We start from the raw sequence: 15,566 nt of genomic DNA on the forward strand, positions 1-15,566 counted from the left end.
GTAGTTTCTCTACCCCAGTCAGTCTGGCCAAGTACACTTACTGATCACATGCAATTAGTCACCTTCTTGTGGCCGACAGTGCCTGGCCAGATTCAGAACATGGTTATTGCAAATGAAGAGGTTTAGGTAATGAGGAGAAGGCAAAGCCCCTCACAGGATGAGCTGTGCATAGGAGATATGTATGAATAGTAGACTGTTTGGTAAATATGGCTGAGTTCCCCAGCTGGGAGTGTTGTAAAAAGCAAGGCCAGCTACCAGTCCTTGTCCCCATGTTACTCCCAGATTAATACCTCCCAGGATGATGGTAACCACTAGTCTACTACCTTTTTGGTAGGTATTGGATGCAACACCTTGATCAAGGATGACCAGGGACTATGCAGGGCAGATGTGTCATCTTCTGAGCTGGAAACATGCTCTGGCAGTATATCCAGAGACTGAATGAAATTGGAGCAAGAAACAAGAAAAGTGCAAAAATGGGAATACTAAACAGCATGCCAAGGGAAATGGACCAATCAACTATTCACACATCATTTTGGCTATTATAGCCCTCTGGAATCTTGGCTTACCTATGTATGGGATCCTCATCTGACTCAAGCCAACTGCCCTACACAATCGCACACACAGGCACCCACGTGCACTCAAAATCTCTCTCTCTCTCATGTGTGTGTGTGTGTGTGTGTGAGAGAGAGAGAGAGAGAGAGAGAGAGAGAGATGGCAATACTCAACTCCAAGTTTTTGTTGGTTAACCTGTGGATTGCAAGCCACAGCTCAGGCTGGGAAGCATCATGTTGCAAGCCACAGCTCAGGCTGGGAAGCATCATGTTGCAAGCCACAGCTCAGGCTGGGAAGCATCATGTTGCAAGCCACAGCTCAGGCTGTGCTAACCTTCCAGTGACCATGCATCACCACTAACCACTCCACCCCTATGCAAACTTACGCATGGCGCTACGAAAAGACAAAGAGATTTTTTTCTTTTTCATCAGATGATGTCCTGGATGTTTATAGTTTATAATAAAGTTTTTATTTATTTTTTTTTATTTTTTCACTATACTGTACCCCTTTGCAAACTTACGCAAGACGCTACGCAAAGACGGAGAGAGAGAGAGAGAGAGAGAGAGAGATTTTTTTTTTTTTTTTTTCACCAGATGATACTCTGGATGTTTATCTTCAAGTTTATAATAAACAATTTTTTCACAACACCCTTACGCAAACTTATGCATAGTACTACGCAAAGAGAGAGAGAGAGAGAGAGAGATTTTTTTTCACCACATGATGCCCTGGATGTTAATCTTTCATGTTTATAATAAAACAAAACCTTTTTTTTTTTTTTGTCATTTTTTTGTACACCACGGGGTGGGATAAAAAAAAAAGGTAATTGGGCAATCCACAGGTTAAACCATTTGTAGACAGTTTTCATATTCTTTCCACTGTTCACAGGTAATGCCTCCAAGTGTTTTCCAGATATCAATATTATAAGATCCCTTTGTACTGATGGTACTTAATCTTGAGAAAGGGTCACGTGCATCTTCCAGGTCATAAAATTTTAGGGTGTCATCCCAGAATCGATGGTTGGTTAAAAGGGGAAACCTGAGGGTGTGTTTGAAGACTGATGTCTGTCTGGAGTCAATTGGTTAATGGCATGATCTATACACACCAAGTCGGCCAAACAGGCAAGTTTGTGCAGGTGACAGCTGAGGTGTGATGTCACACTTCATCCTCCTCAGCAACTCACTCCATTTACTAACGAAGTCTCCTCCAATGTTTTTGCATTTTCTGGCCTATATGTACAAATCTATTGTTTTCCTTACATTTCCTTGAGAAAACCAATTCTTCTTTAATACCTATGACATTCCCCTTTGAATCTAGTTACTCCACATACTAAATACACTATTAATAGTGATGAAGAGTACTGGTTTACTGAGGAAGCATCAAAGAAATCTTGTGTCCTCATCCTGTTAAGTTAGATGTGGAATGAAAGATGGTGTGGTCTGGGAGGTGGGGTGTTGTAATTTTGAGGTGTGAAGTGTGGGAAGTGGGGTAGTGTAATACAAGTATATGGGGATGTGGTGTAGTGTGGTGTGGGGATGGTGTGTTGTTTGGGAGGTGTACTGTAGCTGAGTGTGGTGTGGGGGATGAGGGTTTGGTGAGTCGATAGGAAAATATGGTATGGGAAGTGGGGCAGAATGGTATGGTGTGGGCGTGGCGTGTTTTGGTGTGGGGGTAGTGTAGTATGGTGCAGTATATGTGGGTTGAACAGTGTTATGTACAGTATACCACACTAAACGCCTCACCACACCACATACCACCGCAAGCCTCACACCTCCACACTACACCACTCCACCCCACCCCTACACCACATCACCTGCGAATAACAGTACAATTCCCCATCCGAACACCACACCACACTACCCCATTCCCACACCACCATAAACTCACCTCATACATCTTACCACCCCACCTACCATTGTATGCCATACTGCCCCACTCCTGCAAAGCACCTCACACCCCACCTTCCACACCACACCCCCACAAACTACAACACCCCACCTATCCAAGTCTAACTTACTAGGAGAAAACAAGATTACTATGATGCTTCCTCATTAGTAAACCAATATTCTTGATAATTACTACCTGTATCCTCTCCATCCTTCTTTCCTTCCATTCTCTTCTGTCTTTCTTTCCTTCATTCTTTCCTTGTCCTTCTGCCTACGGGTGACTTTACACTCCCTCTTCTGACTTTCTTTCCTTCATTCTTTCCACTTCCTTCAGCCTGTGGGTGACTCTACACTGAGTGAGAAGCCAAACAGTTTTCTGTGCACCAGCAAACCATTTACTATGCTGGGTGGTAACCATATAACCAAATTTTGGTGCCTGGTGGTTTACAGTAGTGGGTAATTATTGCACTCCAATCGGATTGAGCCGGTGAAGGTTTATATCCAAGGGGTGGTTGGGGTTGATTGCTCATGTAATGCCACTCAGGGATGAGTGAGGCTGGTCACTCTCATCTTAAATGTTGGGACCAACTGCCTAGCCCCGGGTTCCTACGCTCTTCATGGGGCAATGTAGGATTGGATGATGGATAGATGGATGGATTAGTATTTCAGTAAGAAAGGTAACAGGACTCAAAAATGAATGACAAGTATCAGAGAAGAATTGGCTTTCTCAAGGGAATGCAATGAAAATTATAAATTTGTTCATGTGGGACACAAAAAGCAATAATATTTGAGGAGACTTTGCTAGTAAGTGGAGTGAGCAGCTGAGGAGGATGAAGTGTAACATCACTATGTGGACTGGGTTTATTTTGGTAGTCTGGCTGGCTGACATGGTGCACATGGACCTTGGGTAATGGTTGATCTGACTGGTGAGGCAGTCAATCTGTTCTGTTTTAACTAGTGTTCTAAAGGATGTAGGTACGGCTGGAGCTGGTCTGCTGCTTGGAGTGTTGTGAAGCTACTGTCAAGTCATTTGCATAAACGGTAAGACTGTACTGTTACTGAAAGACAGGAGTTGGCAAGTCGTGGAAGAAAAGGTTAATGCAAGGGTAAAAGGATTAAGCCCTGTGTCACATTCTGCATTTAGAACTTAAGTGTCAGTAAAGCCAAAATAAAAGTTGAGGCTTGGTTGAATAAGGATGGAAGTTTAGAGGATGAAGTGCTTGAATGGGTACAACAGGGAAGAAAGGCTGCTGGTTCCTTGAAAGCAAAGATAAGAAATAGAGAAGTGAGTATGGAAGTAAAAAAGTTGCTGCATGACAATATTGCGAGATCCAGTCTACCATATGGATATGAAGCTTGGACTTTGTTGGAAGGATACAAGTCATGCGTGAGAGCTGTGCAAATGAGTTATTCGAAAGGAGCATGTGGAGTTACATGGGACACTCGCTAACAAAGGAAGACGTGAAGAAGTGTTGAGGTGTGGATGTGGGTGTGACAAAAAGCATTACAAGAAGTATATTATGGTGGTTTGGCCATGTGGAAAGGATGGAGAGCACGAGACTAACGAGAGGAGTATATGTGAGTAAGGTGAAATGGGGGAGAGGGAGGGGGAGACTCAGGATGAGTTGGGGGTATGGAGTAGAAAGGCATATGAGAGATGGGGGTATAAGTTGGGAGGAGGGCAGAAAAATGGCAGGGGAGAGGGCGACATTGAGGCAATTTGTTTGTGGCCACCCCTTAGGGGATTATGGCATCTGGCTATTGATGGATAGATAAAGGCTTAGTGTAATAAAGGACGTGGAACTCTCAAGCTATTGTTCATCTGGTTTGGGGTTAAAATGTAAAGAAACTCTCTTCATGTTTGTCTTACATCGAAAACCAACAACACTCAGATGAAAAATGTCACACAAAATAAAATCTACACTTAAAAGTGATGTCCAAATCATGAATCATCAAATCACAAAAAATAAACATCAAAAAGTATATTCTTATCCATATTTAATGCTCTGTATCAGATGACATTAGGCAGGAAAACAAAGCCATGTAGACTGTTAGCAAACAGTGAAGTAATAAGAGGCAACAAAGAAAAGTATCCACTGAAGTTCGTGCGGGAAGATTTCATCATTTTTACCGACAGATCATGAAATTTCAACTTGTAATAGAATCAGTAACAGAGTCTCATGAAAGTACTAGAGTCAGAAACAATGGTGGTCAAAAGCAAGAGTGAAAGAGAAAAAAGGCGTGACAATGAAGGCCGGAAGAGATACATTCCCACTTGTAGCGTGATAATGTCTAACACAAGGCAAGGATGACAAGTTGGGAACACAGTGAGTAGTACCAGGTCAAAAGGTCTGTTTACTGATTAAGCAAATCAAGAGCAACAAATCTTGTTGATTGGCTTCACCTGTCCACACTCAACGCTGGTGTTGTCTGTCTGCGGCCAATATGGGAAGCTTTTGCTGGTGGCAGTGTCCCCTGTGACAGAGGTGAGCATCACTACAAGGTAAACATCTGCCTCCCACACACACTGCCAGAAGTGACCCACTGTATTGGGTAAAGGACCTTGGCAGCAGATGTAAAACCTCTGGCTCTCCCCCACACTTGCCTAAAAAAGATAACAGAAAATGATGAAGCCTTGGAGTAAATGGCTAAAAAAAACCACACACATTTGTAATGCTTGCTGGACAACCTCATAATCTGTTTAAACTAAGTACTGTGCATCTGATGCATGGACATATATGAGTCCACCAGGGTGGACTTAAAGGCTTTAAACACATGAAAAATAGTGTTATTGTCTGTTGTGTGAAAGGTGGTTAATGTGAAATAGGAAGCAGAGTGTAACTCTACACAGACATAGTACAAACGTGACATAAATCGTTTCCTAGTTTGTTACTGTATGAAAATATGCTCAAACCTCGATTTAAGGGACCTCATTTAAGGGATTTTGGATTTAAGGGACCTCCATTTAAGGGATTTTGGATTTAAGGGATTTTGGATTTAAGGGACCTCCATTTAAGGGATTTTGGATTTAAGGGACTCCATATTCTGCCTGACAAATGGACAAGACCATTCAAAAGTGATATGTAATGTCTAGGTTATACACATTAATATGTTTCTTTATACGGTACTTGTAAAATAATATTCATAATCATATAAATAAGTAAGAAAAGTGAAACAATCACTGCATTTCATAATAAGATTGTCTTTATATGTGGTAAAACAAAGGACATTTTCAAGTAAGGGACAGCTTGATTTCCCATTTTGTCCCTTATATCAAGGTTTGAGTGTACAGATAGGTGGTGTTCACAGAAGTCTTAACCAGATCAGTCTAGTATAAGTTTTCAAGCTCTGAGCTGATTATGCGGGGGTTTACCTCTAAGTAGATATGCCAGCCAAGGCTATTAACCCATTAAATCCATTCCCCCCCCCCTCTTCATTTATAAAGGTTCCAACATGCTTGCATGAATCAGCCTTGGTCACCTAATAGCGGCTTTCCATACTGCTCAATCTCTGGCAGCCTCCCTATTCAGTCCCTTAACCCCTTAACCGCGGGGCGTCACTTTCATGACGCTTGGGAGCAAGGGATCATACCGTGGGGCGTCACTTTTGTGATTCTGTGTTATTTTGAATTCGCCCGGGCTTTCAAGTGGTGGCTTGTATCATCTATCAGTACTGCCAATGTCCAACACTAGTCAGCACTCCTAATCTCATCTGTACTCCCATCCATTGTTGACAATTTAGCCATTTCTCCCCGTTCTTGACTCCCCTCCCTACCTCCCCTCCATTACCCTATCCTTTCACCTGCCCGGCCGTGCTACGCTAAGTAAATCTTCCCTGGAATTTTTCACTGATTTCATCCATTGAAATAAGCCCTAAGCCCTATTCTTAAACCAAATAATATATACAAGAAAGAAATAAGGTAAGTGAGAGTGCCATACACCTAGAATTGGCTAATTATCACCTGACAACACCTCACGTGCACTCATTCGCTAATTTTCGCTGTTTATTTTCCCTTGAAATATGCCGTATAATCTATTTTCGTAATAAAAATATATATAAGAAAGGAAGGGAGAAGCCTAAGTTATATTTACATTCACCTGGAACTACCTAATTTATTATATATTGTCTTGGTTTCCTGCCAATCATTTCATTGCTATATATCAGCAGGTCTCATTAGGCTGAAGTTGGCAGTATTGCACTCACCCTAGCCAGGCGGCAGGAGGCCACCACTATCAGTTCACTGTCATCTTTCAAGGTGAAAGTATGTCGGATTCGCTCCTGTTAACTTCCTTCGCTTTTTAGCCCCATGCAAAAGGGCCCTGTGACCTTTACCCCCTACTAAACTTCGTGTGGAAAGAGTAAAGGCCTGACAATTGAAAAAGAGTGACTACGATCTTTCTGTTGAGTAAAACAGTGCAAGTGGAACTGTAAATAATGTGTAAATAATGTGTAAACAGCAAGTGAAAGCAATGAACGTAAATATAAGTGAACAGTGGAAAATAGTTTTATAAGTTACTTCAAGTGACAGTGCAAAACACAGTGTAAATAAAATAGAAATGTAAATAATGTAAATAAAATAGAGAACGAAATAGAAATGTTAATGAGTAGTATTATAAGAATACGAGTATATACACTAGGAGTAATGAAAGTGAAGGTGAAAGTGACATTCACTCTCAATGCTAGTATACAGGACGAGAAAGTGAATGCTACGTATTTTACTGAAAGAAATTGAATCCCTACAGTGACAATAAACTACTATTACTGAAGGAAACTTATGGATAAAGGCTGTAGATATATATATGTGTTACACAGTTATAGAAATACAAACTGTGAGTATTTTTATGAATAATAAATGACACCACCAGCGGCGAACGATCGGAAGAGGGATGGTCATACGCCCTCGTAATTTTCATTGCTTTCACATTTTTTTTTTTTTTTAAGTATGGATTCCAAACTATTTGAGAATCATAGAATAGTGTTTCTAGTGATAATATCAGGCTATGGTAATCATATTACGAGTTGTCGGGAAGTTTAGAGTGGAGACTTCATTACCCAACTTCAGAGGTCTCCACAAGTCCTATGGTACTCGACGAAGGCTCAACAAACACCCCAGGAGAAAGCTGAAGGTATGTGCCATAAGCATATGTGATTTTAATAATCTAGGACTAATAACTGATTTTTGGCAAATATTTTTAAAGAGTCTGTCGGAGCGTGAATATGCCCACTGGAGCCACAAGTCAAAGCAAAACAAGCCCGCGGTTTAAGGGTTAATCCTGAGGTCACACTCAATGACCTCATCCCATGACTTTTTCGGTCTACCTCTTGCAACCCTATACCTAACATTAACGCTTCTCACTTTCTGCACTCAATTGTCATCCCCCATCCTCTCCACATGCCCAAACCATCTCAATCTACCTCTCCTCATTACAACACCAATACACTCCAGTCCTATCCTACCTCCTACCAGTAATTCTTCCATTATAAACCTAGCCTCCCCCAAGCCTCACATTCAAGGATGCAGTGTACATCCACCTAATCACTGCCATTTCTGTATATCTAAGCCTGCAAATATTCTCTTCCTTTACTGCCCAGGTCTCATTAGCATACAGAATTACACTAATACATGCTGCATACAAAGATCCCTTAGCATAGAGGGAGAGCCCTCTCAATGTCAGAAGAGAGAACAACTCCCTTTGCTTCTTCCAACCACTCCTCACTCTAGCCACAGAGCTAGTTCCGGCCCTACCTCCGTGACATAACATGTCTCTGAAACAACAAAACTCTTCTACACACTCGAGAAACTCACCAGCAAGATCAATCCTTTCACGACTGGCAATCTCCACATGCTTTCACCAACACACTGCACACATGAAATCAGCATTATCTCACAGTCTACCTCTAAACCACCACATCTATTATGGACCCACTTATCACAAACACTGCACAAAATGGAATTACTTCCCACACCCACGTGGCAAACTACACATGGCCACTCTCCCTCTTCTTTGACAGTACTGCCACCAACCCTAGATATTATCACCATTGTTTAATCTCCATTTCCTATCAAGCCCCTGTGCCCCATACCCTCTCTCCATTTCTTAAATCTTTCCTCTGCCTCCCTTTCATTCTCTGCAATCAACACCAAATCATTGGTATTCAACATCTCCCATGGGAGCTCATTTCTGAAGTTACCTGAGAGGATTTCAAGCACCATGATAAACAATAAGGGACTCAAGACTGACCCCTGATGCACACCGACATTAACAGAAAACTCATCACTCAAATCTCCATTCACTCTTACCTGGGTCGAAGCACCCACATACATAGCCACAACCACTCTAACCAGCCACTCCTCGATCCCAAGCTTTCTCATTGCCTACATCACCACCTGCCTAGGGACTGTCGAAGGCCTTCTCTTTGAGGGAGAAAAAAAAAAAAAAAAAGCAAAGATCCCTCATCTTTACTATATATATCTTTCCTAAAGCTGTCGAACAATGAATGTGGGATCAGTGGTACGTTTGGAAAAACCCAAAGTTCATCTCATCAATATTCACTCTTTCTTTAATCATACTTTCTAGAACTCTCTCCATCATCTTCATTGTTTTATGCCTCTACAATTTCCTCTTTCCAGGGCACCACCCTTCCCCTTCTACACATTTACAATCACACTCTTCAGCCAATCACCTGGGATAACAAACTCATATATAACTGTATCTATTGTCAGTAACTACAGAGTGACAAGCCAAATGGATTCCTGTATACCAGGAAACCATTTACTACGCTAGGTTTGACCTGGTGCAGGTTTACATCTAAAGGGTGGTTGGGGTTTATTGCTCATGTAATGCCACTCACGGATGAGCGAGGCTGGTCACTCTCATCCTGAATGCCAGGGCCAACTTGCCTTGCCCCAGGTTCCTACATTCCTTGTGGGGCGACACAGGATTGGATGATAAATGGATGGATGGACTAACTCCATTCATATATCTCCTGAGGCCTTAAGCATTTCAGCATTCAACCCAGACACACCTGCATCCTGTCTATTGCCCTGCTCACAGCAGCAGCATCCACCAAAGACCAAAGGCCCAATACTGGATCTGCTGACTCCAAACAGGATGTCTGTCTTAATCTCTTCTTGTCAGTTTTGGTGGCTTTCACTCAGCTTTGGAGACTATTGGCTAGGGAGTAGGCTTTAGCACCAGCCAATTAGGATGGTGCTCCAGATGAGGATGATGAAAGCTTGGGAGACCTGAAGCTCCTGTTTCCTTAGCCATCAGGTCTATCCTGACTGTCCCCCTTTGCTGACTTTTTTCAGTGTGTCACTAACACAGACGCTAGGTCAGCATAATCTCCCAAGCACTTTTCTCTGTCTTTTGAATGCACTTTACATACCACATACAATACCCTATTACATCACAGGAACTGGTGTCAGCAAAGTCATGCAACCAGAAAACTCTGTCCCTGCTACCTAGCAGCAGACTTTAAGGGGAGGCATGGCATGGGATCCACCGGGACAGGTTTGAGGCTGTGATGAGATGGGGCTTAGATCTTCACTTCCTCCAAATAAAGAAGGGTCCGAACCTGGGAGTGGCGCCCCAGGAGGCTGTCTTATCACTGAGTGCATAATGGTGGGGCAGTTACAGTGCCAAGGCATGCTTGGAGGCAGTCCCTGTAGCTGCCTTGACAAGGTGCCAAATGGCCACTGTAACAATCACTGACTATGACTGATCCCCTGCCTGGAGTTGGGGCTGTGCAGGCTGGCAGGGCTTGTGGTCCGTCTCCTCCTTTACTTTACCGAATATGAAAAAGATGCCAAAAACCATAGCTAACAAGCCTGAGGAAACTAAATCACCCAAGGGGTTCAGAGTGAGATTTGGAATTCGTGTAGCTTGAGGGGATGAGGTAGGTGAGGGGGAGGGGATGTGAAGACCTTGTACAAGAAGATGTGTGGATTGCTGCTGCTTACAGAGGGTTAGGTTGAAAGGAGAATCAGCATTGATGATTCTTGGGAAATATTGAAGATACAGTGAAAGTTATTTTGGAAGGGATGTGTAGACAGACACAGGGATGTGGGTATGCTTGTTGAAGAGAAATGGGTAGAATGAGTAGAATGTGTAATGAATTTACTGAAAGTATGTGAAAGGATTACAGCATTGATAATATTGTTAGGAAAACTCCTGATCAAAGTAATATTGATATATGCTCCAAAAGTAGGCCTGGATGAAGATAAGGACAGATTCTAGGAAGATTTGATACGTATGGCTGATGATACCGAGGATGATGAGATTGTAGTTTTGGTTCAGGAATTAAATGGCCATGTGGGTGCAGCAGCTCATGGATATGAAGGGGTGCACAGGGGATCCACATACATAAGGGGAGAGGATACTAGAGTTCAAGAGGAAATGTACATGATTGTGTGCAACATGGTCTTGGAGAAAAGAGAGAGTCGGCCGATTACATATGAATCTGGGGATGAAGTGTGCGTGCAGCAACACATATTGCTGATATGTGACATAGTACTTCAGCTGGTAGTGATGAAATGGACCCCCCAGGAGGAAAGTATGAAACTGAAAAAACATGCAGTAAGGGATGCCTTCTATGGTGACATAGTGTGGTGGTCAAACTGTGATCTGTAGACAGAAGTCTAAGTATGCAGTACAGAACTCTCAAGAATAAACTCCTGAGAGTTACTGAGTGTATGGATGGACATGGAGCCCACCAAGACATAGGGTGACATGGTGGTGGGATGGGGGTGTAGTAGCCACAGTTATGGGGAAAAGCAGACTTTTCTGGGAAGAGAAAAGGCATGATAAGGTGGCAAATCAGATGAAGGTAAACAGGGATATCACAGGTAGGCAGTGTGTGAATAATAATAATGGAAAGGTAAGGGTGGACAGTCAGGATGTTAAAGACGCCTGAGAGGGCATTGTAAATGACTGCTGAATAAGGAGTTTGACTGAAGCAGGGAAGGTTTGGAGTTAGCAGATCCAGGGTTTGGCCCATGGCCTTTGATTACTGCTGCTACTGTTAGCAGGGCAAGAGACAGGATGCAGTTGGGGAAGGCAATGGGTATGTCTTGGTTGACTGCTGAAATACGAGGTGCTACCAAAAGTTCCAGTACTTTGAACAAAGGGAGCCAACCGTTTGCATTTCTGCCTGTTGCCACTAGGAGGAGTCAGCAGCACCCCTTGTGTGTCAGTGTGGCCCCGGCCATCTCTGTGAGTGGACATGTTGTTGAGCTATGTTTACTATGGTAACATGGTGTGTAGGTGGTTTGGCGGTTTTGCAATGGCGGACCTCACAGAACAAAGAACCTGCATGAAGTTCTGCTTCAAGATCAACAAGACGGCTGCAGAAACTCACCGGTTGCTTCAGCAAGCCTTTGGTGACAATGCCATGCCCCAAAGCAGAACATTTTTCTGGTACAAGCGGTTCAAAGAAGGATGAATATCCGTCGAAGACAATGACCTTTCTGGACGACCATCAATGGCAACAACACCAGAAACGTAGGAAATGTTCATCAGGCTATCCTTGCAGATAGCAGACCAACAGGGGCGTACCTAAAGATTTGGGGGCCCGGGGGGCTAGGTTCTTTGTGGGGCTCCCTCCACATCTAAATGTAGGGGGCCCCCCAAAAGCTAGGGCCTGCCATAGGTATATTGTAGAACTGTGGGCAGGCTTTATAGTGTAACAGTTAAACATTCGTAATCCTTGCCATAACTGGTTTTTAATTACCAAAATACATTTTTCGGGTGTGTTTTACAGTGTTATTAATGAAACTGGTAAAAATTTTTGATGCTAATGTTACAATGCAGCAGCCCACCTAACCTCACCCTACCCAGCCTAACCTACTCTAAGGTAAACCTAACTCATCAGCACCAAAAACAATTATCAGATTCATTAAAGCATTAATAATAATGTAAAACACATCAGGAAAATGTATTTTGGTCATTAACAGTTCTGTGGTAGGTAGGGGCACTCACCATCCACTCACTCAATGTAGTGCTGCTCTCGGGTGTCTGCCCTTTCCTCTCCATCCTTCTTTCTTTCCATTCTCTTCTGTCTTTCTTTCCTTCATTCTTTCCTTGTCTTTCTGCCTACGGGTGACTTTACACTCCCTCTTCTGTCTTTCTTTCCTTCATTCTTTCCTTGTCTTTCTGCCTACGGGTGACTTTACACTCCCTCTTCTGTCTTTCTTTCCTTCATTCTTTCCACTTCCTTCAGCCTGTGGGTGACTCTACACTGAGTGACAAGCCAAATAGTTTCCTGTGCACCAGGAAACCATTTACTACACTGGGTGGTAACCATATAACCAAATTTTGGCGCCTGGTGGTTTAGTGGGTAATTATTGTGCTCCAATCGGATTGAGCCTGTGAAGGTTTATATCCAAGGGGTGGTTGGGGTTGATTGCTCATGTAATGCCACTCAGAGATGAGTGAGGCTGGTCACTCTCATCTTAAATGTCGGGACCAACTGCCTAGACCCGGGCTCCTACGCTCCTCATGGGGCAATGTAGGACTGGATGATGGATGGATGGATGGAAAAACCAGTCATGGCAACTTCTAAATATTGTCCCGTAATCCTCTCAACTCTATAAAATTACAAAAACGAAAAATATATATATATTTATATACACTATTACAACAAAGTATTTCTATTATTTTATACTCACAATCAGTCGTAGACTGTACTGTTGTTTGTTATAAAAGCCGATTTCCAAGAGCTGGCGGCGTTGCACCCACAGGTTTCAATGTCAGGCGACGACTGAGACGTGTCTCGAATGTATTGGAAGGTTTAGGCCTTCTGCTTGGCTACAAGTTGCCAGACATCTCATTCTCAAAACTTATCTAATATCTCAGCCGGGATTGTCGGGATGATAAATATATATATTTTTAAATGTTAATAAAAAGCTTATAAATTTTCCAGGCTTTTTGGGGCCCCCCTAAATTGGGGGCCTGGGGGGCAGTTTCAAACAGCCCCCTGCCCCCCCCCCCTCAGGTACGCCACTGCAGACAAACTATCCATGATGTTTGTAATATTGTTGGACTGTCGTATGGGAGAAAGCAACGCATTCTGTCGGACGTGTTGGGAACGAGACATATCGCTGCAAAATTTATGCCAAGACTGCCGAGTGATAAGCAGAAGGCACAACACGTTGCAGTTTGCAGGGAGCTCAAGAATCGGATCAGAGATGACGCCACCTTCATCTCGAAGGTCATAACTGGTGATGAATCATGGGTTTATGGTTATGACGAGGAGACAAAGAAGCAGTCATCGCAATGCAAGTCTCCCATTTCACCGAGGCCGAAAAAAGTGCGTCATGTTCGCAGCAATGTCAAGTCAATGTTGATCATTTTCTTCGATATCCAAGGGAGAGTTCACAAGGAATTCATCCCACCAGGTCAATCTGTCAGCAGAAAGTTTTACTGTGAAGTTTTGCAGCGTCTGAGGGAGAACATCTGCCACAAATGTCTAGAACTGTGGAAAAACAAGGACTGGGTTCTGCATCATGACAACGCCCCCGTCCACACGTCAATTGTTGTCCGGCAGTTCCTGGCTTCCACTAACACGGTGGTCATTCCCCACCACACCCTATTCACCTGACCTTGCCCCCTGCAACTTTTTCCTCTTTCCCAAGCTGAAATTACGACTGAAAGGGCGTCGATTTGACTCGATTGAGGAGATCCAGACAGAATTGCAGGTGCTCAACACCATCACGCCTGAAGCCTTCCAGTGATGCATGGACTCGTGGAAAAAACGCTGGGTCCACTGTATACATGCCCAAGGGGACTACTTTGAAGGTGACAGTGAAAACTAGGAGGTGAGGTAATTTATTTTCCTACAATATTCATATTGCTGGAACTTTTGGGTAGCACCTTGTACTGAAGGCCTCAGAAGATATGAGTGGATTTTGTTACTGACTGGATAAATTCAGTTATATATGTGTGTTGTCACACATGACTGATGGAAAAGCATTATTGCAAATGTGTACATGGGGAATGGTGATGCCCTGGAAAGGGAAAATATAGAGCCATAAATCTTTTGGACCACATAATGAAAGTAATGGAGATCGTCTTAGAAGGTATGATAAGGGAAGGAGTGAATACTGATGAGATACAGTTTGGGTTTATGCCAGGCCAACGGGACCACTGATGCCATATTCATTGACTAACAGTTTCAGGAAGAATATACAGGAAAAAAAGGGTATCTGTACTTTGTTTCTGTTGATTTGGAGCAGGCCTCTGACCAAGTTCTTGGGAAGGTGGTGAAGTGGTCAATGAAGAAAGCCTAGGACTCAGGAGTGGCTAGTTAGAGTGGTTGTGGCTATGTATGTGGTTGCTCACAACCTAGTGGAAAGGAATTGAGATTTGTGATAAGTTTTCCGTGAATGATGGCATGCATCAGGGGGTCAGTCTTGAACCCCTAATTGTTTATAAAAGTGCTTGAATATCTACCACATGACTTCAGAAATGGACTCCCATTGATGATGCTCTATGCTGATGACTTAGCATTGATTGCAGAGAATGAAAGGGAGGCAAAAGAAAGATTTAGGACATGGAAAGTGCAAACACGAATAAAATAAGTGATGATATCTACGGCTGGTGAAGGCAATGTCAAAACAGATGGAGTGTGGCCATGTGCAATTTGCCACAAGGGTGTGCAAAGTAACTCCATCTTGTGCAGTGTTTGTGATAAGTGGGTTCACAGATATTATTATTATTATTATTTTTTTCTTAACATGTCCCACTCTGGGCAAAGACTTCAAGGCCTTTTTCTCAGCAGCAGTGGCCTATTCCAAGGCCCAGTAGTCCTCCATATGTCGCCACTTTCGGCACTAACACCCACCATCCATACTGAATACATGCTTGGGGTGTCTCATACAGGACTGGTGTATTGGTATTAGCAGAGGTACTTTTACAATATGTCGGCGGTAGATCAGAAAAGTCTGCTTTTATGAAATTCAAATCCTCGAACTGCTCCCTGCCCCAGCCAGGATTTGAACCTGGGTCCATTAGGACTGCAGCCTGCCTCTCTACCGATTCAACCACCGCTGCAAAATAATGCTGATTTCATGTGTGTGGTCTGTTGAGGAAAGCATGCAGAGACTGAGAGGCATGAGAAGATTGAGCTTTA

The 15,566-nt window shown here is 43.1% G+C and overlaps 1 protein-coding gene across 1 annotated transcript in view; it reads right to left on the minus strand.

The window, feature by feature from the left end:
* The window catches only part of Pez (protein tyrosine phosphatase non-receptor pez), a 76,610-nt gene that overhangs the window by 11,591 nt on the left and 49,453 nt on the right, over window positions 1-15,566 (minus strand). Inside the window, exon 18 of the mRNA XM_080276591.1 lies at window positions 4,840-5,040. Within this exon, the coding sequence (XP_080132717.1) occupies window positions 4,840-5,040 (201 nt within the window). The remainder of the gene's footprint in view (window positions 1-4,839; window positions 5,041-15,566) is intronic.

Source organism: Coenobita brevimanus, chromosome 65 (assembly GCF_032717465.1).
Source record: "Coenobita brevimanus isolate Jiangsu-jjx chromosome 65, ASM3271746v2, whole genome shotgun sequence".
Taxonomy (NCBI): domain Eukaryota; kingdom Metazoa; phylum Arthropoda; class Malacostraca; order Decapoda; family Coenobitidae; genus Coenobita; species Coenobita brevimanus.